At 28.2% G+C, this 25586-nt stretch overlaps 1 protein-coding gene across 2 annotated transcripts in view; it reads right to left on the reverse strand.

Moving 5' to 3' along the window:
* Positions 1 to 4023: 4023 nt before the first annotated feature.
* Positions 4024 to 25586, reverse strand: part of LOC100207337 (lipase maturation factor 2) — a 48611-nt gene continuing 27048 nt past the window's right edge. For both annotated transcript variants that reach the window (XM_065820299.1, XM_065820300.1), the window contains exons 9-18: positions 22290 to 22413; positions 21594 to 21749; positions 21416 to 21521; positions 21174 to 21273; positions 20416 to 20531; positions 18633 to 18702; positions 18496 to 18550; positions 17807 to 18041; positions 6540 to 6651; positions 4024 to 4300 (exon numbers count right to left, since the gene is read on the reverse strand). In XM_065820299.1, the coding sequence (XP_065676371.1) occupies positions 4145 to 4300; positions 6540 to 6651; positions 17807 to 18041; positions 18496 to 18550; positions 18633 to 18702; positions 20416 to 20531; positions 21174 to 21273; positions 21416 to 21521; positions 21594 to 21749; positions 22290 to 22413 (1230 nt within the window). In that variant the 3' untranslated portion in view covers positions 4024 to 4144. The remainder of the gene's footprint in view (positions 4301 to 6539; positions 6652 to 17806; positions 18042 to 18495; positions 18551 to 18632; positions 18703 to 20415; positions 20532 to 21173; positions 21274 to 21415; positions 21522 to 21593; positions 21750 to 22289; positions 22414 to 25586) is intronic.

The raw sequence follows: 25586 nt of genomic DNA on the forward strand, positions 1-25586 counted from the left end.
CTCCTGGAAATTTTAAGGCCATAAAATGTGCAGGGCTTGGCTTTTAAGCCCTAACCTCCTAAATCCAACCATGTGTTGTTGAAATTTTTGTTATGAATAAAACGATATAAAATTAAATTTTATTTTTTAAATTTATTATTTTTAAATTTTTATAAATTGTAAAAATTTGAATAAAATATGAATAATTTGATTAATTGTAACAATTTTGGCCGCGTGTTAATTTTCTTTTGTTTTTAGAAAAATAAGTTAACTGAAACCGTTTTTTTTTTATTGCATTTTTTCCGGTAATAAATTATGAGTTTAAAACGGAAACGGTAAACGATGGGGTTAAATGAAATACGCTCATTGTTAACTTGATTAATGGAGCTATTATTAGTTAATTAAGTCTAAAAGTTGGGAATTTTCTTGCCACGAGATGGGACAGTTGGGAACTTCCTAAATGGGAAAATGGTCATGTCTAGGTTTGTAGGAAAAGGTTTAATATGAATAAAAGTATTATTATGAGTATATGATAAAATTATTATTCTTATAAATCTTTTATAAAAATTAACTCATTTAAAAATTAGGGTGAGTTATAGTATCTGCCTTTGTTTTTCATAGTATTTACTATGAAAAGCAAAAGATATAAAGTACTATGTTGCGTATGCAAAGCAGTTTTTAATAACGACTATAAAACCAGTCATGAAAGATCCGTTCGTAGTAATAAAGATTCATATGCAAACAGTGGGAGCCCCAGAGAATTCTTTTATAGCCTCCTTAGCTTCAAAAAAAACCCGAAAAATTGAATGCTGATAAAGATGTCGAAGTGGATGATGAAACACAAAGTAGTGAAAATACAAAGTTAATAGACTTAATAATAATTCAGCCATCAACTTCAACATGTGGTACATCCATAAAAGAAGAAACAACATCTTCTGATAAAAAGTTTGACGAGTAAGTTCAGAAGTTCAAGATAAGGATGCAAAAGGAAAAAACCTGAGTTACATTGTCGTCCAGGAACAAGCAGAGGAAATTACAGAAATAAATTATGGACTGGGGTAAATCATCTAATCAATTGTCCCAGTCTCCTGGCAGAGAAAAAAAGACAAAGTAAGCAATGAACTAACAAATTGGCATTTGCTCACGGGGAGTTTGGGTGTTTTAATTGATAATCTTAAAGAATGTAGTGACATTTATAAAACATATTGTAAAGAAGAGTTAGTAAATGAAAAGTTCTCTGCAATTGAAATAGTGAATTTAGCAACTTCTGTTGTGGAAATGTCAAAAATTGTTTTGGAAATAGGAAACACTTTTATTAGAAAACTTGATATCAAAGCTCAAAATACTATAATTGACAAATCAGATGCATCAGCATTGATAAGCCATAACACAGACTTACGTCCACATACAATTACGAACAATAAAAATTTGTATTTACTCCAGTTAGGGCCGCGCCAACCAAACTTGCTAGTTTACCAAGTAAGGGGATTTAATCCCCAGTGGTACAAAGAGTTTGAACATTTAGAACTCAGCACCCAGAAGGATGCCGCATTTTGTTTTGTCTTCTGTCTTTTTACCGAGGGTGTTGGAAAGAAGGTAAAAACTGAAGATACTTGGATAAATGTTGGGGTAAGATTTTGATTCAAGTTGAAAAGTTATGGGAAAGAAAAATTTGAAAAAATTCCAGCGCACCTTCCCGCTCAAGCGTATAAAGTTGCATTTAGTGAATGTTGTCACATTTTTATGAAAAAGGAACATATAGATCACTTTATTGATAAACCCAAGAAACTTGCTCTGATAGAAGAACAAAAAATAGAAGTGCAGAATAATAAAAATATTTTTTTAATAAAATAGTTTTTATCCATACATGTAAGAAATTAGGAAGTAAAAAGCTAGCGTTTAGGGAATCTGAAGGTGCTCACTAAGGTATCAATGTTTTTGAAAATTGAACAGACATTAAAATTGGCATAGTCTTATGACTACGCCAGTCCAAGGTCTAGACAACTTAAGGGAGGTCAAAAGTATGTAAAAGAGGAAGTTGTCCATAATGTGTTCTACATACCTTGAAAAACCACAGAACTGACACTGGTCTTGAACATCCCTGCAATATTGATACTTTAAAACAAGAATTGTTTAATGTCTTCAAACAATTGCATTTTTTCTTCACTTTTCTTCACAAACACAAAAAAGATTTAGTCATTTAAAGGAAAAAATCAAACACATTGACAACAAATACAGCTCGTAAACCTAGAGCAAGATCGCTCAAGTAAAGTTTGTCAAACCTCTAAATCTTTTCTAAAACTTCTGAAAAAAGTAACAACTTTTGATTTCGTTGTTACTCTTTTCTTCATAGAGAATATCATTGAGAAGATAAAAATAATACAAAAAAATTTAGAAAGTCTAAAATTTAATGTCATTGACAGTATTAATGTAATTGAAAACAAGAAACTACAAAATATCAGTAACAATACAAATGTTATTAATGGTTGTGCGGTGATATAAATTATACATTGATACATAAAACGATTAAAGACGATACCATAGATTAACAGCCCTAGTAGAGGAAAACTTTTTACCGGAAAAAATTTAAAGAGGTCATAGACTCTTTAGCCATGGGTTCAACCGAAAACATGGCAACTTTTAAGAAACTATTTGCCCCATTACCAAAGTCTTTAGTTTTCTTTTGAATAGGGACAATATAAGTTTCGAAACCTAAAAAAAGCAAAGATACTTTTTCTGCCTGGATACAAGGATCAAATTTCAGACGTTCATGTTCTGAAAAGCCAGATGAAAATTTTGTTAGATATCTGTTTAGAAGAAGGTGATGAAGAAGAAGTCATCAATAACATCAGCTAAGACGCTGTAAGGCATTTTGTATCATGCTGTAAAATTAAAGGACATACTGAAATAAACCCATAAACATTCTTGTAATTACAGTTGCTTATGGTGTAGCATCAAAAAAGTGTTTTTTCACTCAACTCAAGATTGTAAAATCACATTTGAGAACAATAATGAGTGATGAGAAATTGTGATGATTGAGTAATGAGAGATTGTGATGATTGAGTGATAAGAGATTGAGAACAACAATGAGTGATGAGAGATTGTGATGATTGAGTTATGAGAGATCGAAAACAATGAGTGATGAGAGATTATGATTGAGTGATGAGAGATTGGATAGTCTCATCAATGAGTGATAAGATATTGGAGTTTCATGCAATTGAAGTGCAAAAAAGAACTTTGTAAAAAATTAACCAGAAACATCTTGTTAAAGGATGGGTTTAACTGAATAAACGTCATTCAAATCAAACGGTACACAAAAAATGAAAGACTGAAAATAAAATACTTTGTATAAGTTTATTTTCAATCCAGTTTTTAAATAAATTTTGTTTTCATATTTATCTATAAACTGTAATAATACTATTCAGAACACCATTAATATTTTAGCAATAAAAACGTGTTAAGTTGTAAGTTTTGTGAGGTTAAAATTTCCATTGTATGTCTAAGTTTACTAATTATAAAGTTACAAGTATGTATTTTATACTCGGCATTTTTTATTGCTCATATTACGCGAAAATGAAGTCTTTGAATGAAGTTAAAAACAAATATTTTTATGCATTTTTTTCCAAACAAAAGGGAACGGATTTCTAGCTAATATGTTTTTTATAATAATTAATGAAAAAATACATTTCTCAATTTCAACAACAAAATTTCACGCCACAGTTTCTTTCATGCGTAATGATAATATTTTAACAACACAAAAATTGAGTAGCGTTTTAATAAGATGAGAGCCGCTAATTTTTGCGTAAAAATTTACGCTAATACTATATATTGCTTTCTATTAATACCACAGAAAGTCAAAAAATACAAAACTTGAATTTTACTACTCACATCTTAGAAATTTTTTGGCATGTTCATATTACCTAGGTGCTCATATTACCTACCCGAATCTACCCTAATAGTTTTACGCATAAATAACTTTTTTACTCGTGTTAAAATAATAACGAAACATTTAAAAATTATAACGAGAAAATAATATCGAAACAATTAAAAGTCTTGAATGTATTTTAGTTTAAAATGTTCATTTATCGATATAATGGTGTAAACAAAAAGAACATTTAATAGAATAGTTTTAAGACGAACAAAAAGAAATCAATGAACATCGATATTATAATGTTAAAAATTGTTTCATAAAACAAGTTAAAACACTGATAAGGTAGCAATGCAAAATAAATGCCGTTGGACTTATATCTCGTGAGTGTTGATACAAGAAATTAAGAATTACGAACAAAGTTCCTTCTGCCATTTCGTCATCAACTTCATTCTAAATTATAGAAAAATGTGACTATTAATACATTGCTATTATTACAAACCCTTAACAGTTCATTTCAAAATATAAATTTAAAAAAAAAAGAAGATACAATAGAATAGAACTAAAAAAGTGGTATCCAGTACCCTTAAGAAATGTAAACAAATAATACATTTTTAGCGCATGAGTAAAGTAATCTGGGCGCCATTTAAAATGTTATTTTTAAAAAGGCTTTGTATTTTGGTTTTTAATAGAAAATAAAGATAAATTAATATTCAAACATTGTTCAACCGAACTTAAAATCCATTCATCAACTTCAAGTTTTTTTAGCACAACCGTGAAAATTTGTCCACCAAAAAGTTTCGGAAAAGTAAAACACTATACTTTGTGTTATACCAAGTACTTATTTAATAAAATAGGTTCCTAATATAACAAAAGATATAGTAAAGAAAAAATTTAAAAATATAAATCTTATAATAGCTAGATAACTTACAATGAATAGATAACTTAATGAATAAAATTTCCTGATGATCGACACAGTATAAAATCAATTGTTTTAAACTATGAAAACTTAACTTAAAGTTAAAAAATTAAAAAAAAAAAAACGAAAAATTTTTTTTATTTCTCTTATGTCTTTATATTTTAGGTTATGTATAACTACTTCAGGTATACATGTCTTAATTTAAACTGTTTAATTATTTAGGTTATGTTTAACTATATAATTTAGGTATACATGTATCTTAATATAAATTGTTCAATTATTTTAGGTTATGTTTAACTATATACTTCAGGTATACATGTGTCTCAATTTAAATTATTCAATTACTTTAAATGATTAGAATATTTAATGCCTTAACGCATTAATGGACCGAGGATACAATGCAAGCAAAGGTTAATTTTAACACAGCCACAATCTTGTGCTGCAAGATCAAACCGGCAAGTGTCACAGTTCATTAATTTGCAAATTAAATGCTTTGCAAAATTTTTTAAGAAAAACAAGGAATTAAAAAAAACTACTTTGTGTGTGTGTATATATATAAATATTTAATTGGTTTAAAATATAAAATAGAGAAGACCCAACCTTTTATAATAGAGTGTTTTTTAAGACCGTATTTGATTAAAAAAAAAAAAAAAGCTTAAGAAGTAGAGTAAAACAGGGTAAAAATAAAATAGCGGGTAGAAAGAAATAGTTATGACAATGTTTATTCTTTTGCTCTTAATTAATTATTGGATAATCTTTTTGCAAATATTTTTAAATCACGTTGTAGAAAAAACTTTTCTGAGTAAGATGATATCAAATTTTATTTTTGATGAAAAAAAAATTGTTTTTAATTTTTAAGTTTTCGTATGCGTAATAAGATTTTTTTCATTATTTTGAAAAATTAACTTAAAACTCTCGGAAGTTAAATTTGATATCATTGAACTTAAAAATTTTCTGGTATAACTTTTTACGCTGATCAAAAATCCTTTTTCAAAATTAAATTTGCTATTTAGGAAAAAAAGTTATGAGTAAAAAACGGTAAAGGAGAATTGTGGGGTTGAATGAAATACACTAATAATTAGTGAAGCAATAGCTCACTTCTTAAATGCGGGTTTTTTTTATTAAATCGCAAGTGAACAATAAATCTCCAACTATAAGTTTTTATATAAAGTGAGGCTTGACTTGGAATCGTCAAGAGGGAATGAAAGATTCCATGCCAGCCTGAATCCAAGAAGTTATGTAAGAAACACATTTGTCAGCAGGAAGACGAAAGATTTCTACTCAAATAAGTGAATTCTTACGAAGGTAAAGGCCTTAAGTAAATTATGAATGTAAATTAAATTTAAAATGTCAATGTTAATGTACACCTGTTTTAATTTTTTGTTGCACTTTTTTATTGTTACCTCTTGTTACTTATTATCTCTTATCACATGTAAAATAAAATAAAAATTTTAATTTTGAATGTTTCTCGATATGTTTCAGAACTGCTTGTTTCTGAAGTGTCTAACACAATCTTAAACCAATCTTAATCGGCTAAAGTGTTTCAAAGCTTAAAACATGTAAAATATACAAGTATCGTGATAATATATATCTAATAATAGATCTAAATACGTAGTAAGAAAGTTTTAAGAGTACCCAGACTTTAATAGAAGGTAAATGAATGAAACATATAGTTAAAAAATGCTATTCTTTTTACAAATAAAAATTAGTATAAAATAAAATAGAAAGAGAGGAAAATAATTGATAAAACTCAAAAATATGATAAAATTTTACCTTGCTGTTCCATCCCATATCATGAATGTATCTAATTAAAGAAGGATCATCTTTTGATAGCGGAGGAGTGTATTCTTTAGAATACTCTCTTCTCCACCACTTTTTAATTTTTCTAAATTAAAAAAACAAAATATTTTTCTTTAAAAATTACAAACTAAAGTCTGATATTAGATATCGTTACTTATTATTGTCACTGAACTTCCAGTTAAAAAAAACGACATAAAAAAAAGTGCAAATCTATTCACGTATAAAAACTATGATTAGATATAAAGCTGCATATATTACATTATAGTATGTTACAGAATGTTTAGAAAGCTAAAAATCTAATAAGTGTTTGTTTCTTAACTTCATAGCTGCAAATCGATCTATAACATCTTTTAAATTTAATTGAGCTGCTGATTCTGCTTCAATAGCTAATAGGCTTAGCGCATAAAAACAGGCTTAAACTTTGTTGTCTTTTAATGTATTTTAATTCTTTTCAAATATAACATACCTGTTGCAATTATATCAGTGAATGATCAACTTATATCACAATATGTTAACGACATAGGTAAAAGGCAGAAGTAAATTTTTCAATGTGTAAAATGTGGGAATAAAGTGCTGAAAATTTCTCCTGATTTTAACCCTATCGATTTAGAATTTGGGTCGGGGAAGCACAATCCAAATTCTAAATTGATGTAGCATCACTCCTTTGAATGTTTTTCTAAATCAGTTGATGTATGTATTTAAGCCTCTAACTTCCATAGATTATTCCCGTATTTAATTTCCCGTATTTTAAATTTTAAATTTAATTTAATTTTAATTTTAAACTTAATTTTAAATTTAATTTTAATTTATTTAAATTTAATTAAATTAAATTAAATTTAATTAAATTTAATTTAAAATTAAATTTAAATTTTAAATTTAAATTCCCGTATTTAATTAAATTATATTCCCGTATAAAATTTATTTTACCCGTTGAATGTTTTTTTTATTAATCCCTTCTTATTTTTGATTATTTGAGCGAATCCGAAACACCGTGCACATTTTTAATCTCCATTTTGAAATGTTTTTTTTGTTAAGAAGATGTTCTCTAATTGGGAAGTTATTGAATTTTTTTTTTAAAGCCAGCTTTAAAAACAAATTCAATGACTTCATAATTCAATGACTTCATTGTTTTATTGTCTCAATTGTCGAAGTCTTAGAAAAATGATTTCTTTGTAACATTTGTAAAACTTCTCTGAAGGAATATTCTATCTTTTTTGCATTTCTCTTGATTTCGGTTGGTTTTTAGCTAGAACGAAATTATGTATTTTCAGCCATCTATAAACATTTTTAGAAGCTTCAGAGTTTTTTACTGCTCTTGTAAAAAATCACCCAAAATATCCCTGTTTCCCCAATTATCAATATCCCCAATTGGGGATTTTTTGGGAGATTAGTAAAGGATGGTTTATGACCAGTTTGTATAGCATACTTATTTAGAAGATTTTTTAATGCAATCTTTTGAGTTCTGTCATCCTATTTTAAGACGATTGTTTTACTAAAATAGCTCAAATATCATACTTTGTGTAATGTTACAGCATCATATTTTGCACTTAATAAAATTGTATAATATATTATTATTTGTAAATTAATGCAGCTTAATTTTTCAATATAAATAAAAAAAAAAAGTTCACTATTTAAAAGCTAGAATAATAATCTGATTTCTTAGTTATTTAATTGTTGATATGTTTATATACATATTATTTTTTAACAATGACAACTTTAATTTTTTTTTTCAAGGTTGGTTGACTAAGGCTCCTATTCACTCTGGTTATACCCTGGTCATTGACAGTATAAGCGTAGTAGCTATTGACATTATTGTATATACTGTATACTGTCAATTGTGAAAAACCTCAAAATCCACTTTGAACAAACCTACGCTGTGAATGTTAATTGAATCATATTTTACATCAAATAAAATATGATTCAAGTAACATTCACTAAAATTGATTCAATGAGTGATCTAAGTGACCCGGTAGTAGATGTAGTTGTAGTAGATACCACTACCAAAAAAAAAAAAAAAAAAAACATAAAAAAGAAGTACAAAGAAAAGAAAGCGACAAAATGATTTAACACAAGCAGGAATTCTAGTTAGAAATAAATTATTGGACTGCAAAATTGCATTTGCCTACAGTTTGGGTCAAAATTTTGAAAACCTTACATAAATTATTTTGTCAAAAATTCCAGGATCATTACTATTCAAGAGTATCTTCAAATTGCCTTTAAAACTGTTTCTATATTATTTTACAAAGAAAATTTTACAAATCATAAAATTTTTTATATTATTTAAAATCAATTAGAACACAACAACTTGTGATAAGTTCATTATTTTAAAACATGGATGCAAAACTTTTAAAACATGGATATGAATTTAAAAAATCAACAGAAATATTAAATCATTGATTATTCCCACTAACATAATTGCCAACCTTTTTTTTAAAAAAAGTTATGAAACCATAATCTTAATAAAAAACTTTTATCAACAACTTTAACTTGTTAAAAAATCTTTAAAGCCTTCAAAAACTTGGTGCATTTATTTTAAAGTGATAAGTTAGGTGATTAGGCAATTTGTTTGTAAAGTAATTTGTTTGTAAGGCAATTTTTTATAGGCAATTAAGCAATTTGTTTGTAAAGGTAGTTTGTAATTAGGCAATTGCTTGGACCTTTAAATAGTGTACTGAGTTCTATCTATGCTTTGAGTCAAGTTCTTTAATAAATTTAAAAATGAATAAAGTACCAAAAACTATAAAACACAAGAAACCATCGTCATCACCAAGATCTCTAAACCTATCATTCACTAATATTCGTGGTCTACAAAGTAACTTTTCTTCTGTTGAGTTTAATCTCTTGCAAAGTTCACCAGACCTACTTACTCTTTGTCAGACTAATTTGAGTTCGGCTGTCTCATCTTGTGATCTTAGTATTGATGGTTATCTTCCTATAATTCGTAAAGACTCCAATAGTCACATACTTGGCATGGGCATTTACATATGTAAGAATTCACTTAATTGTTGGGAAATCCACCAACTAATCTTTTATGTGCTTTTGTTAAGCTTTTTGACTTATTTATACCTTTTTATAATTCTTGTTTAGTTTATATCATAAATATTTGTTAATATTAAGCACCACTTCACCTTTCTCTTTGTTCTACATCACTCTCCTTCATCTCAAGACTGCACTCTTTTCAATTTTATTTCTGATCAAATTGAACAAGCCATCTCTCTCTTTATCCACCAGCCAATATTGTTGTTGTTGGTGACTTTAATGCTCATCACACTGAATGGCTTGGCTCAAGTGCCAGTGACTCTGCAGGCATTAAAGTCCACAACTTTTGCCTTTCTCAATCTCAAACTCAAATAGTCAACTTTCCAACTCGCTTTCCAGACAACCTAAATCATTTACCTTCTCTACTCGACTAAAGTCTTGTTTCTGATCCTAGTGCTCAGTTTCTCCAAATTCACCCTTAGGTGCTTCTGATCATGGTTTGATTTCTCTAAAACTATTATCTCATTCTTCTTCATCATCAGAATCTCTTATCATTGTACCTCTTACAACTACCTTGGGTAAAAATCTTTCAACTTCCTGCTGACAAATATGTTTCTTACATAACTTCTTGGATTCAGGCTGGCATAAATCTTTTATTCCCTCTCGACAATTCCAAGTCAAACTTCACTCTTCTCCATGGTTTTCCTCACATTGTGCTGCTGCAATTTACAACTGAAACCATTACTTCTACATCTATCAGCAAAACAATTCTCCAGAAAACAAATGTTTGTTTACTATTGCTAGGAAGTTATTGAATTTTTTTTTTAAAGCCAGCTTTAAAAACAAATTCAATGACTTCATAATTCAATGACTTCATTGTTTTATTGTCTCAATTGTCGAAGTCTTAGAAAAATGATTTCTTTGTAACATTTGTAAAACTTCTCTGAAGGAATATTCTATCTTTTTTGCATTTCTCTTGATTTCGGTTGGTTTTTAGCTAGAACGAAATTATGTATTTTCAGCCATCTATAAACATTTTTAGAAGCTTCAGAGTTTTTTACTGCTCTTGTAAAAAATCACCCAAAATATCCCTGTTTCCCCAATTATCAATATCCCCAATTGGGGATTTTTTGGGAGATTAGTAAAGGATGGTTTATGACCAGTTTGTATAGCATACTTATTTAGAAGATTTTTTAATGCAATCTTTTGAGTTCTGTCATCCTATTTTAAGACGATTGTTTTACTAAAATAGCTCAAATATCATACTTTGTGTAATGTTACAGCATCATATTTTGCACTTAATAAAATTGTATAACATATTATTATTTGTAAATTAATGCGGTTTAGCTTAATTTTTCAATATAAATAAAAAAAAAAAGTTCACTATTTAAAAGCTAGAATAATAATCTGATTTCTTAGTTATTTAATTGTTGATATGTTTATATACATGCATATTATTTTTTACAATGACAACTTTAATTTTTTTTTTCAAGGTTGGTTGACTAAGGCTCCTATTCACTCTGGTTATACCCTGGTCATTGACAGTATAAGCGTAGTAGCTATTGACATTATTGTATATACTGTATACTGTCAATTGTGAAAAACCTCAAAATCCACTTTGAACAAACCTACGCTGTGAATGTTAATTGAATCATATTTTACATCAAATAAAATATGATTCAAGTAACATTCACTAAAATTGATTCAATGAGTGATCTAAGTGACCCGGTAGTAGATGTAGTTGTAGTAGATACCACTACCAAAAAAAAAAAAAAAAAAACATAAAAAAGAAGTACAAAGAAAAGAAAGCGACAAAATGATTTAACACAAGCAGGAATTCTAGTTAGAAATAAATTATTGGACTGCAAAATTGCATTTGCCTACAGTTTGGGTCAAAATTTTGAAAACCTTACATAAATTATTTTGTCAAAAATTCCAGGATCATTACTATTCAAGAGTATCTTCAAATTGCCTTTAAAACTGTTTCTATATTATTTTACAAAGAAAATTTTACAAATCATAAAATTTTTTATATTATTTAAAATCAATTAGAACACAACAACTTGTGATAAGTTCATTATTTTAAAACATGGATGCAAAACTTTTAAAACATGGATATGAATTTAAAAAATCAACAGAAATATTAAATCATTGATTATTCCCACTAACATAATTGCCAACCTTTTTTTTAAAAAAAGTTATGAAACCATAATCTTAATAAAAAACTTTTATCAACAACTTTAACTTGTTAAAAAATCTTTAAAGCCTTCAAAAACTTGGTGCATTTATTTTAAAGTGATAAGTTAGGTGATTAGGCAATTTGTTTGTAAAGTAATTTGTTTGTAAGGCAATTTTTTTATAGGCAATTAAGCAATTTGTTTGTAAAGGTAGTTTGTAATTAGGCAATTGCTTGGACCTTTAAATAGTGTACTGAGTTCTATCTATGCTTTGAGTCAAGTTCTTTAATAAATTTAAAAATGAATAAAGTACCAAAAACTATAAAACACAAGAAACCATCGTCATCACCAAGATCTCTAAACCTATCATTCACTAATATTCGTGGTCTACAAAGTAACTTTTCTTCTGTTGAGTTTAATCTCTTGCAAAGTTCACCAGACCTACTTACTCTTTGTCAGACTAATTTGAGTTCGGCTGTCTCATCTTGTGATCTTAGTATTGATGGTTATCTTCCTATAATTCGTAAAGACTCCAATAGTCACATACTTGGCATGGGCATTTACATATGTAAGAATTCACTTAATTGTTGGGAAATCCACCAACTAATCTTTTATGTGCTTTTGTTAAGCTTTTTGACTTATTTATACCTTTTTATAATTCTTGTTTAGTTTATATCATAAATATTTGTTAATATTAAGCACCACTTCACCTTTCTCTTTGTTCTACATCACTCTCCTTCATCTCAAGACTGCACTCTTTTCAATTTTATTTCTGATCAAATTGAACAAGCCATCTCTCTCTTTATCCACCAGCCAATATTGTTGTTGTTGGTGACTTTAATGCTCATCACACTGAATGGCTTGGCTCAAGTGCCAGTGACTCTGCAGGCATTAAAGTCCACAACTTTTGCCTTTCTCAATCTCAAACTCAAATAGTCAACTTTCCAACTCGCTTTCCAGACAACCTAAATCATTTACCTTCTCTACTCGACTAAAGTCTTGTTTCTGATCCTAGTGCTCAGTTTCTCCAAATTCACCCTTAGGTGCTTCTGATCATGGTTTGATTTCTCTAAAACTATTATCTCATTCTTCTTCATCATCAGAATCTCTTATCATTGTACCTCTTACAACTACCTTGGGTAAAAATCTTTCAACTTCCTGCTGACAAATATGTTTCTTACATAACTTCTTGGATTCAGGCTGGCATAAATCTTTTATTCCCTCTCGACAATTCCAAGTCAAACTTCACTCTTCTCCATGGTTTTCCTCACATTGTGCTGCTGCAATTTACAACTGAAACCATTACTTCTACATCTATCAGCAAAACAATTCTCCAGAAAACAAATGTTTGTTTACTATTGCTAGGAAGTTATTGAATTTTTTTTTTAAAGCCAGCTTTAAAAACAAATTCAATGACTTCATAATTCAATGACTTCATTGTTTTATTGTCTCAATTGTCGAAGTCTTAGAAAAATGATTTCTTTGTAACATTTGTAAAACTTCTCTGAAGGAATATTCTATCTTTTTTGCATTTCTCTTGATTTCGGTTGGTTTTTAGCTAGAACGAAATTATGTATTTTCAGCCATCTATAAACATTTTTAGAAGCTTCAGAGTTTTTTACTGCTCTTGTAAAAAATCACCCAAAATATCCCTGTTTCCCCAATTATCAATATCCCCAATTGGGGATTTTTTGGGAGATTAGTAAAGGATGGTTTATGACCAGTTTGTATAGCATACTTATTTAGAAGATTTTTTAATGCAATCTTTTGAGTTCTGTCATCCTATTTTAAGACGATTGTTTTACTAAAATAGCTCAAATATCATACTTTGTGTAATGTTACAGCATCATATTTTGCACTTAATAAAATTGTATAACATATTATTATTTGTAAATTAATGCGGTTTAGCTTAATTTTTCAATATAAATAAAAAAAAAAAGTTCACTATTTAAAAGCTAGAATAATAATCTGATTTCTTAGTTATTTAATTGTTGATATGTTTATATACATGCATATTATTTTTTACAATGACAACTTTAATTTTTTTTTTCAAGGTTGGTTGACTAAGGCTCCTATTCACTCTGGTTATACCCTGGTCATTGACAGTATAAGCGTAGTAGCTATTGACATTATTGTATATACTGTATACTGTCAATTGTGAAAAACCTCAAAATCCACTTTGAACAAACCTACGCTGTGAATGTTAATTGAATCATATTTTACATCAAATAAAATATGATTCAAGTAACATTCACTAAAATTGATTCAATGAGTGATCTAAGTGACCCGGTAGTAGATGTAGTTGTAGTAGATACCACTACCAAAAAAAAAAAAAAAAAAAACATAAAAAAGAAGTACAAAGAAAAGAAAGCGACAAAATGATTTAACACAAGCAGGAATTCTAGTTAGAAATAAATTATTGGACTGCAAAATTGCATTTGCCTACAGTTTGGGTCAAAATTTTGAAAACCTTACATAAATTATTTTGTCAAAAATTCCAGGATCATTACTATTCAAGAGTATCTTCAAATTGCCTTTAAAACTGTTTCTATATTATTTTACAAAGAAAATTTTACAAATCATAAAATTTTTTATATTATTTAAAATCAATTAGAACACAACAACTTGTGATAAGTTCATTATTTTAAAACATGGATGCAAAACTTTTAAAACATGGATATGAATTTAAAAAATCAACAGAAATATTAAATCATTGATTATTCCCACTAACATAATTGCCAACCTTTTTTTTAAAAAAAGTTATGAAACCATAATCTTAATAAAAAACTTTTATCAACAACTTTAACTTGTTAAAAAATCTTTAAAGCCTTCAAAAACTTGGTGCATTTATTTTAAAGTGATAAGTTAGGTGATTAGGCAATTTGTTTGTAAAGTAATTTGTTTGTAAGGCAATTTTTTATAGGCAATTAAGCAATTTGTTTGTAAAGGTAGTTTGTAATTAGGCAATTGCTTGGACCTTTAAATAGTGTACTGAGTTCTATCTATGCTTTGAGTCAAGTTCTTTAATAAATTTAAAAATGAATAAAGTACCAAAAACTATAAAACACAAGAAACCATCGTCATCACCAAGATCTCTAAACCTATCATTCACTAATATTCGTGGTCTACAAAGTAACTTTTCTTCTGTTGAGTTTAATCTCTTGCAAAGTTCACCAGACCTACTTACTCTTTGTCAGACTAATTTGAGTTCGGCTGTCTCATCTTGTGATCTTAGTATTGATGGTTATCTTCCTATAATTCGTAAAGACTCCAATAGTCACATACTTGGCATGGGCATTTACATATGTAAGAATTCACTTAATTGTTGGGAAATCCACCAACTAATCTTTTATGTGCTTTTGTTAAGCTTTTTGACTTATTTATACCTTTTTATAATTCTTGTTTAGTTTATATCATAAATATTTGTTAATATTAAGCACCACTTCACCTTTCTCTTTGTTCTACATCACTCTCCTTCATCTCAAGACTGCACTCTTTTCAATGTTATTTCTGATCAAATTGAACAAGCCATCTCTCTCTTTATCCACCAGCCAATATTGTTGTTGTTGGTGACTTTAATGCTCATCACACTGAATGGCTTGGCTCAAGTGCCAGTGACTCTGCAGGCATTAAAGTCCACAACTTTTGCCTTTCTCAATCTCAAACTCAAATAGTCAACTTTCCAACTCGCTTTCCAGACAACCTAAATCATTTACCTTCTCTACTCGACTAAAGTCTTGTTTCTGATCCTAGTGCTCAGTTTCTCCAAATTCACCCTTAGGTGCTTCTGATCATGGTTTGATTTCTCTAAAACTATTATCTCATTCTTCTTCATCATCAGAATCTCTTATCATTGTACCTCTTACAACTACCTTGGGTAAAAATCTTTCAACTTCCTGCTGACAAATATGTTTCTTACATAACTTCTTGGATTCAGGCTGGCATAAATCTTTTATTCCCTCTCGACAATTCCAAGTCAAACTTCACTCTTCTCCATGGTTTTCCTCACATTGTGCTGCTGCAATTTACAACTGAAACCATTACTTCTACATCTATCAGCAAAACAATTCTCCAGAAAACAAATGTTTGTTTACTATTGCTAGAAACCATTGTAAAAAAATTTTATCTAACGCCATAGCCCGCTTTATTAAACAACATAATCTAATATTTCATCACAAAAATTAGGCTCTTGTGACTTCTGGAGAATCTTTAATAGTATCAATAATAAGGGCAAATCTGTTATTCCACCTCTCTTGTATGGTTCATACTTTGTCACCTTACCTAAAGACAAAGCTGAATTGCTTGCTAAGAACTTTTCATTAATATAATCTCTTGATTCGACTAGTTGCATTCTACCTGATATAGCCAACAAACAGGCTGATCTATTGCTTGACATTCGTATCACTCTAGCTTCTGTATCTATAGTGATTTCCTGCTTAGACTCTTCTACAGCTTGTGGTCTGGGCAACATACCTGTTATATCTTGCAGAAGTCTTCTCTGGAGCTGTTGTCTATACTTTCAAAACTATTTAACAAGTGCTATAAAAGTCTTGTTTTCCAGCGGCATCTGTTATCCCTATTTTCAAAAATTCTGGAGAGTAATCTGACTCATCTAACTATCGCCCCATTAGTATTCTTCCAATTATAAGCAAGGTTGTGGAATCTTTAATTAACAAATACTTAATCTCTCATCTTGAATCTAATAACTTACTTTCTAATCATCAAAATGGAATTTGATCTTCTCACTCTACAGTTGATTTGCTAACAATAATAACCGATAGGTTTTATCATGCATTAGACAGAGGTGGAGAGGTAAGGCTATTTCTAAACATTTCTAAAACATTGGATAAAGTTTGGCATGCTGATTTTTAATAAGCTTTCTTCTCAAGGTAACATCTTTTCTTCTTATCAGGTAACATCTTTAAGATTATTAAATCCTTCATTTTCAATCATAGTATGAAAGTTTTATTCAGATAAGACCCTACAATTTTCAGCCAATCATTATCGCAATAATCTAGATCTACCTTTATTTATGAACAGTAATGTACTTGATGAGTCAACTACCCTTCATCTTCTAGGATTAGCTCTTACTTCTGATCTTTCTTGGAAACCATATATCAAATCCATTGCAAAATTAGCATCTGTTATGGTTGCATCTCTTTATTGAGCTCGACACTTTCTTACTCCGTATTCTATTCTTTATCTCTATAAATCTAGAATTCGTCTTTGTATGGAATACTGAGGCCATATCTGGGACAGATCTTCTAATGATGCCCTTTCTCTTTTAGACAAGATGTAAAAACGCATTGTAAACATAGTTGGAACTGCTCTTGCAGCCAACCTCCAACCATTATCACATCGTTGTAATGTTGCTTCTCTTTCTCTTTTCTACAAATACTATAATGGGCATTGCTCTCAAGAGCTAGCATCTCTTGTGCCATTTACTAAAGTTCATTCTGGTGTTACTTGTCATTCAATTAAGTCTTTTCCTTTTACTGTGACTGATGTTAAGTGCTTCAAAAATTCTTATTTGTCTAATTTTTTTCTATCGAACATCAGTCCTTTGGAATTTGCTACATTCATCTTGTTTTCCTGATTCATATAATTTACAATATTTTAAGTCATCTGTTAATTGTTATCTTGCTCTATAAATTTCATTTTTTCTCTTCCAGTAATTTTCAACTCTAATAGTGGTTGCTTGAAGCCTTGTTGGAAGCAGAGATGTTGAAAAAAAAAAAGTATTCTTAAAATGTTATACACTAATTTATTTTAACTTGAATATACTTCACACATTTCTAATTAAAAAGGTAAACTAAAAAAACTTTTTTTAAAACCAGATGCTTTAAAATTTAAATCTCTATAAAGCTTATTAAAAAAATGAAAAGCACAAAAACTTACTAATTAATAAATTATTTTTAATATTTTAATAATATTAATAAACTAAATAAATTAACAATAAAAATGTTCGTTATTTAACATTTATTTTTTATATACAAAAACTCAACCAATAAATAGTCTATAACAATAATTTAAAAAAAATAATAATTAAAATAATCTTAATTTTAAAATAACAAACAAACAAACCTGGATTGGATTAAAAACTCTGACATATTTCTTAGTTTGGTATAGTGATATGTATAAAGACTTGATCGTACATATTTTGGAGGATTATTTTTAAAAGGTGAAGGAGCCATCAGATATGCTACATCTTTACTACCTTGTAATATTTTGTAAATGAGATGAACAAACCATGGATTGCGTTGATAAGAACCAAGAGCAGCAAACCACATTTGCCAGTCGAGTCTTGGTTGATGTGGTGCTAGAAACAGAATAATATAAATTTAAATCAATTCTAGACTATGCAAAAAGGTTTAATATCACTAATCTGTATAAGCCACCATCTACATATGCTACCAACTGTCATTATGTGATTACACCAACAGATATGTGCTCGCACCCATCATTTCCCATCATCAACATTTATCCATTTTACATTCTTCTCATTATTTTCTTTATTTGATTCACTTAATAAAAGTTTGTTTAGAAAGTAGAAAATATTTTAATAAAAAATGATGAATACTATTGGATGAATGATAATGGATGAAATTAGATTGATGATAAAATTTTTTTAAATAACTTATAATAAAAGATTATTTAAAAATTAAAATGCCACCGTATATTAAAAATGTAACAATGATATATTATGCTAAAGTATATTATGCTTTATAAAGCATTGACTCACTCACCAATCTAGAGTAGCAGAAAAAACTTACCAACAAAACCTAATGGAGCACTTAAATTGCCAGGTTTGTAATAAAATGGCAATTCCTAAACAATTAAAATTTGAACAAACTTGGAAAAAATGCAAATTTTAAAAACTTGAAAAAAAAAATGAAAAAAAAAATTTAACCTTCCATTCTTTATAATAATAATCTGATCCTTCAATAACTAGCTCTGGTCGACCACCAACACCCGTCATACTAAAATCAAGTGAACAATTTTTTTATTGAAATAAAGAGCTATAAAGTAGATTAAAAAGTTTAAAATCTTTTTCATGATGACATACCACATGTCTTTACTTTAGGCTCTGGAATATATAAGACCTGTTTTTGGGTAATTTTAGGACACTGAATCATAAAAAATTTTCTTAATAAGTTTCAACCAAAGGTTTAAAAAAAGATTTTTTTAAATAAATTTAAATTAAAAATTAGTTGTTATTATCTATTTTTATGCACAAGTTTTTATCACTTTTCCACTTCTTAAATATTTACAATCTTGCATATTTTACAATCTTGCATATTTTAGCATATTTTTTCTTAAAACTGCAATAGAAAAAATCTGCAATAGAAAAAAGCTCAGAATCAAGTCATCATCGCACAATCGTCAGCAAATCACAGTTAATATATATTTTTTAATATATTATTTTTTTCAGGGACAAACTTTAGTTCAAAATTTTTATCTTCTAAAAAGTCTTTTAAAAATAAAAAGTATTAATAAATAAAATATTAAATAAAAGACATGCTGTCAAAATATATATGGGAATTAAAAGATAGAAATATTGATGATTTTATACTGAATTGGTCCATCCTTAACAGCGCCTGCATATAACAATATTTCCAAAAAATGCATACTATGCCTACAAGTAAAATTTGAAATAATTACACACGCAAACCAAGAATGTTTATTAAACAAAAAATCGGAATTAATTTCTAAATGCAGGCATGGAAAACAAGTTTCTTCTAAAAAACTATAAAAATAAATGAGCTCAGATAATAGTTACATTAAGTCCTTTTTAAAAAATATTTTTCTAAAAAAGTAATCATTTCCAAAGAATTCTTTTTATAATAGCGTCAGCAAATTCCACAAATGTGTGAAAATATACAGTAGTTAAGACATTTGCTGTAATTTAATTTTTGGTATAAATTGAAGTTTTATTAATTTGATCATTCGTTTCTGATGAGTCTTTATTAATGAAACACAGTGTTAAACGAGAAAAATTCCATTTCATAATTGTGCAGTTCTTTTAAGAACATAGAGCACTCTATTTTGCAGAATACATTTTAAAATGGTTTAAATACATATATATATCCATTGCATCGTGTGCTATGAAGCACCAAAATATATACTTTTTTGTTTCTTCAGAATAGGTTGCAAGTTGTTTTATTTATTTAAAAAATTTGAAAGATTGATCAAACAACATTATTATTTCAAAAAATAAATTTGTAATGTAAAAAAATTAAATTTAAAAAGATTCATGGGTAGATGGTCTGCATATTGTAATGGATGAAAAAAATATTTCTATATGAAAAAAGGGTTAAAAGAACACATAAAATAATCATAAGCATATTCCACAATCTGTCTTAAATGTGTAACTGAATTTTGATATTTAAAATACAATTTAAAACTCTCAATTATGTTGGTAACCATTAACATTTCTCTTAATGTGTAAAATAAAATCTATGTCCCAGAAACTAATAAAAACTTTTCTTTGTCACATTTAAGTTTAACAAAATTAATAAAATAAAGATTAATAACAGCGTTAAAAACCTAAACTTCGTTTTCTTTTTTTTTACCAATTTTTATTAAAAACAACTTTTATAACCAACAACTTTTTATATAACATTCGGCAACTTGTATACAAATTTTATATTATGACAATTTCAAACCAATTTTTAATTTTAGTTTTATGCTACCTTCTAAATAACCCATAACTATTAGCAATGTGATAATATTGACTATCAGAATGCCATTTTTGTATAATAGGCCAAAGATTATCTTGAATACCAGGATCAACATCTGTAAGCGGTACCTGGGAAAAAAAAAAAAAAAGTTACATAAATTTAATGAAAATAATTTCACCATGAATCTGGCATTTTATAAATATAAAACTATAAACACACACACACATATATATATAGATTTTTTTTTTTCCCATATAGATATATACCTGGTATGAGAGTATATATTATATATATTATCATATTTAAAGTTGTTCTGGTTAAAAAGTTTGTGAAATTTGTGGCCTTTAGGGAAACATTTATCAACTGTACATAGTTGATTTCCAAACATCAAGAGTATTATTACTTCTCATAATAAAAATTCATTTTCTTATGAAAATACCAATCAATTATGCAGTTGTTGACAAACCGCCTTATGCCCACTCAATGGAACTCTTGGCACTCTTACTGGAAATATTAACACAATTCTTACAATAATATATATATATATATATATATATATATATATATATATATATATATATATATATATATACATACATATATGGGAAAAAATAAATATTATATCTAACTAATGCATACTTTGCATTAAAGCTTTCTTTACTCTCACATAATAAATAATTTAAAAATAAAATGTCAAAATAAAAAATCAGACAAGGCTAATACAAAATGAACTTTTTAAAAAATTAAAATGTGAAAACTAAGATCCTTACAAAGCTTATACAAAATAGCCAGGTAGAAACAAAAGTAAAAAATATGGATTTAATTGTTGAGAATAATTTCTTTATCAAAGTCTTTTCAGTTGAAATCGATCTATAAAAAATTGTTTTTTTTAAATATGCAATGAAATAGAAAAACTATTTTTCATCACTTTGTAATAGCTAAAAAACTACCCTCTAAAAAGAAACTACCTATTAAAGGGGATGATGAATAAACTACCTGATGGATAAACTACCTGTAAAAACACTTTATAACTTGCAACATAAAACACACAATTCCAATTCCAATTCCAATTTTTGTACTAACTTCCACAAATTTCAAAAAATTTTTTTTTGTAAATACTAAATAAAAAAAAATTGATTTCTAACTTCTGATAAATTAATCTAATTTAAAGGAAAAAAAAATTTACTAACCTATTTCTGATTTTATTTCTCCATTTTTTAATTTTAAGTTAAACAAATTTTTGGTAAAATAAATAAGAGAGAATATAATAAAAAAGGATAGTAATGAAGAAATAATGGAAACAATTCTTGAAGTCTTTTGTAATTTAGCACATGATTCTGGATATCCTGAAAAAAATTGAGAAGTAAGACTAATTTTTTCCACTAATTAATAAAAACTTTCAACAAATTAAAAAATACATGCTTTGACTAGTTTTCTTCAATGGGTTTAAAAACTTATTTAATTTTTAAATATTCTACAGGAAAAAAATATAATTAAAGCTTTTTTTTATTTTGACAAAATAGACAATAGCAAAAAATACAATAATAAAGATAATAAAGTATTTAAAACTAACAATTTACAAAACCATTTGATAAGTCGTTAACCTTTTGTTAAATATTTTAATATCATAATAATAATTTATATATTATACTTTAAAATTTACAATGTTGTTTATTAAACACCATTTGAAGGCATAAAATATCTTTATTGATTATAAATATTATCGAAGGCATAAAATATCTTTTATATTTATACCATTCAAAAACGCCAAATATTATTAAAGGCATAAAATATCTTTTATATTTTAACAGTTTTAAAACACTTTACTTAACAGATTTAATTGATGTTTTAAAATACATATGGTAAAAAACAACAAAAAAACTTACTTAAAAACCCTGGTGCAATTTTATTAATATATTCATCGTCAAGTAATGTTATACATAATACAATAGTAAGTGCATTGAAAAAATTATAATTGCCAGTAAGAATAATTGTCACTTGAAATATTATCTAAAATATTTAAAATTGACAATAATAACAACACAATAATAATTAATGTATATATCTTAATTAATATATAAATCACACCATCACACTAATAACAGTTATGTATTAATTTCTTACAAATATATGTATGTGTGTGTATATATATATATATATGTATATATATATATATATATATATATATATATATATATATATATATATATATATATACAGTATTGGACAAAACGTTTGCAACCAACATCGAACAATGCTAAAAAGTGTTCCTAATTTTACATGTCTTAAAAACGTAACGAACTATACTACCACAACAAACAGTTCAGGAGTCTGGAGTCATAGCATGCCATGACATGAGCAATCAGCTGAGAGGTGACAGCACACAGGCAGAATTTCGTTGACAAGTGTCATTTTGCAGCGGACAAAACAAGTGCAACTTTTTTGGTTTGTTTCATTTTCTTAAGTCTGGTCCGTGTTAATGTCACAGAAGATTTTTAATAATTAAAGGAAGTATCCAGAAGTTTCCAGAAGCATGCAGAAGCTTCCAGAAGTTTCTAGAAGAAGCATCTGGAAGCATCCAGTAGCATCCAGAAATATCCAGAAACATTCAGAAGCATCCAGAAGCTTCCAGAAGCATCGAAAAGAAGCATCTAGAATCTTCCAGAACAGGTTCACACAGGTTCATTTTACTATATAAGAGACATGTAAATCGACATGTAATTCAGTCAGTATATGGAAGTCAGTATTATCAAGACAGTTTATCGAAGTGAGTTTTATCAAAGTGTTTTATCGAAGAACATCAATACAAAAAGTGAAATACAACAAGTGTTTCATTACATCAATACAGTCCACATCCAACCAAGACGTTGTGTTCCACAGAGCATTATTGTATCATCACAAGGTAAATGTAAAGCCTTGAGAAGCGTGATTATTTATTTTTATTTTTTTTATGACTTCAAGTGCAAAAATGGCTCCCGACAGTCTTGGATTGGGACTAAGAAAAAAAATTATTGGCGATTACGTTAGTGGAATGTCACAAAAAAGTATTTGTGATAAATATCGCATGAAAAAATGGACCATATCAAGACTATGTTCCAAATATCGTTCTTCGGGGAAGTTGGCAGCAGATAAAAAAGGTGGAAGACCGCGTTACACCACTTCTAGAGAGGACTCTATGATCGTCAGATCCGTCAAGAAGGATTCCTGGATATCATCAGTCAAGATACAAAAGCAATTAGAGCTGCCTGTATTGGGCGAACAATCAGACAACGTACTGTTGAAGCCGGATTGTTTTCTCGACGCCCTGCAAAAAAACCGCTGATTTTACTAAAAAACCAAAAGAAAAGACTCCTGTTTGCTACATCTCATAATGACTGGAATGTGCAGAAATGGCGAACTGTCCTGTTCAGTGATGAATCGAAGTTCAACATCGTTGGGAGCGATGGCATTTGCCGTGTACGTCGACTGGCCGGAAAACGCCTCGATTTACGTTACTGCCATAAGACTGTGAAGCATGGTGGAGGCAATGTAATGGTCTGGGGGTGTTTTTCTGCTAACGGTCTAGGTCAAATACATCGAAACGATGGAATAATGGACCGTTTCATGTATAAAAATATCCTGAAAGATGTTATGTTACCTCATGCTGAATGGAATATGGCAACAAAATGGGTTTTTCAGCAAGGCAACGATCCGAAACACACTGCAAAAGTAGTCAAGCAGTGGTTTCAACCGGATCTCAACCCTATCGAAAACCTGTGGGAGATCGTCAACCACAGAATTAATCGTGAAGGTGTTCGTAATAAGGATCAACTGTTTAAACAAATCCAAAAGGTCTGGGCAGCGATTCCACAAAGTTTCATTGATCACCTGATCGAATCTATGCCTTGAAGATGCAAGGCTGTGATCAACAACAAAGGATTCGCCACGAAATATTGATAGCGAAATACAGCTTGGTCAACATTTTGTCGAGTTGCACTTGTTTTGTCCAGAAGGAAATCAACTTTTTTTAATACTTTTGATTAATTTATTAATTTTCGTGTACAAATAATGAACTTTGTGATGAATAAAACTTGAAGAACTTTGTCTCTAAACAGTTACATAGTTATTTCTCTAAATTGAAAAAATGCAGCACTTTTATATAAAGAAACTAAATTAGCATTATTTGGTTGCACTCGTTTTGTCCGATACTGTATATATATATATAAAATATATATATATATATATATATATATATATATATATATATATATATATATATATATATATATATGTATATATATGTATATATATATATGTATATATATGTATATATATATATATATATATATATATGTATATATATATATATATATATATATATATATATATATATATTTACTAATAGTATTATGTGCTTAGCTAAGCTAATGAATGTTATACTGAAATAGGGAGCTACAAGGACTTCAATACATACGTTGATTGATCATCAAGGGAGAACATGAAAAAGAGTGCTGCTACATTAACAAAGGATTGGGGGAGCATCTCAGCACTCAGCATATGCCAAGGTAAAAAAAGTGCAGAGGCAAATATACTTTAATAATTTTTTGCCTATAACTTAAACTTATTTTTCAAAATTAAAAGTGTTATTACAGTATATACTGATTTTATAATTTAGCAGTCATGGCACATTTGTCATGTTTGGCTTTAGATTGAAAAGATCTAGGGTTCCAATGCATGTGGCCGCATTCTTTTTTTTTTTCATTATTAAAGTAATGAAAATTAAAGGTTGCTGCCTCATGCCAAACACTCAGCTGATGTAGAGGCCACTCTTGCAGAAGCAGGCTAGTCAGCAAGATAATTGATGAATGTACTAAAGTCAATAAATATTCTTTTAAGTTTAAAAAAGCTCCACGGAAGTGATAATATGGCGCAATAAGCAAAAAAATATAAACATTTTAGGCTGCTTAACTATAGGATTGCCATTATTTTTTCTTTCTACAAATCAAGTTTTTCTTTTTTTATAAAAAACCAAAAAGTTTATTAAGGGTTTTCTAATTTTCTATCAAATTCAAATGGAATTCCATTCAATTGCCAAATAAAATAACTTTTTTATGAAAAAAGTACTAAAGCTAAAGTTACTTTTAAACAACCTTCTTATTAAAAAAGAACTTGAAATAAAAGAAATAAAATAAGATAATAAAATA

This window comes from Hydra vulgaris, chromosome 15, assembly GCF_038396675.1.
Source record: "Hydra vulgaris chromosome 15, alternate assembly HydraT2T_AEP".
In the NCBI taxonomy this organism is placed as follows: Eukaryota; Metazoa; Cnidaria; class Hydrozoa; order Anthoathecata; family Hydridae; genus Hydra; species Hydra vulgaris.